Source organism: Seriola lalandi, unplaced genomic scaffold, assembly GCF_002814215.2.
Source record: "Seriola lalandi dorsalis isolate HSWRI2012SDOR001 ecotype SW California unplaced genomic scaffold, Sedor1 jcf7180001958254, whole genome shotgun sequence".
Classification (NCBI taxonomy): domain Eukaryota; kingdom Metazoa; phylum Chordata; class Actinopteri; order Carangiformes; family Carangidae; genus Seriola; species Seriola lalandi.
Genome location: NW_019428923.1, coordinates 1 through 1,232, shown reverse-complemented (window position 1 = coordinate 1,232; position 1,232 = coordinate 1). Strand labels below are relative to the sequence as shown.

The 1,232-nt window shown below is 45.9% G+C and overlaps 1 protein-coding gene across 1 annotated transcript; it reads right to left on the bottom strand.

The window, feature by feature from the left end:
• Nucleotides 1–6: 6 nt before the first annotated feature.
• Nucleotides 7–1,229, bottom strand: LOC111656808 (nuclear factor 7, brain-like; the record flags this gene model as incomplete). Its single annotated transcript, XM_023408712.2, has 1 exon — nucleotides 7–1,229. A coding segment is annotated over one exon (909 nt), but the record flags the coding sequence as incomplete, so codon positions are not given.
• Nucleotides 1,230–1,232: the final 3 nt, after the last annotated feature.

The window sequence follows — 1,232 nt, the reverse complement described above, 5'->3', positions numbered from 1 at the left end:
TGAGAGAGCTGGGTGACTCAGAAAAAAGGTGAAATTTTGTGGGTTTCTAAAGAAAATTCCAATGCATTCCTAATGCATTATTTATTCCCAGTAATTTGGGAATTACTTTGGGAAAAATTGGAATTTTAACACCAAAAGTCATAGCACCCCTTTCGGGATCAAGACGCACGTTTTGATGTATATATTACCAGGGTTTTCTCAAAACTGCAGGACGAGTTACGCGCCAAAATTTGGCGGAAGAATAATAATAAGCCCGAAGGAATATTAATAGATGCCTAGGAGCTGAGCACCCGTGGCACTAATGATCATCCTCTTTATCTCTAACTGCTCTGTTCCACTGTCACAGAGACCTTCAGTGGTGAGATCTTCAGTTTATCATCAGTTCTAATGAATGGAAACAGCTTCTCAGTGAAAGTGTGTGTGATGGTGTGTATGTGTGTGTTAGTATCAGGATCAGAGAACGACAATCTTCCTCTGTTCCAGTCCAGATTCACTCTGATCCTCTGGAGCTTCTTCTGCACTCGGAGAAAAGTGATGGGGGCTGACGGTGAATGTGCTGAGTATATAACTTCATAGCAACCTATTCCCCATAATCCAGACTGTACGTTTCTCTTCCTCTGGAAAGACTCTGCTACAACACCCAGGTCCCAGTATGTATTGTCTGCAACTTCAACATCCCAGCTGTGAGTCCCTGAGTTAAAACCCTCAGAGCTCAGGACAATGAGGAAGTTATCAAGCCTCTCTGGATTGTCAGGAAGATTCTGTTTCCGTCCAACTCTCACACTGGTCAGATCTTCAGACAGGATGAATTCTGGATGAGCAGTGTTTGGATCCAGAACCACAGGACTGTAGGAGACCATGTACTTCATCTTGTGCCAGATGTTGAAGGTCAGGTTCCCCAGATGTTTGGCCTGGTCTATCAGAGCTCTGGAGTCCAGCTGTGGATCATCCAGCAGGAGGCGCTGCTGGACTCTTTCCACTGTAACCTTGTAGTTCTGCAGGAATGAGACGTCTTCAGCTCTCAGCTCGTCCTCTGTGGCTCTGACTGTGTGTGACAGAGCTGCTATCTCTCTGCTCAGAGCCTCCATCTTCTCCTTCATCATCTGACTCTTCTGCTCCTCTTCCTCCCTCAGAGCAGTGATCCTGGCCTCCTCTTCCTCCTCTAGAAACTGGTGAAGCTTCTTAAACTGCTCCTTAATCTGCCTCTCTGTGTGTTGGGCCTGGACCTTAAT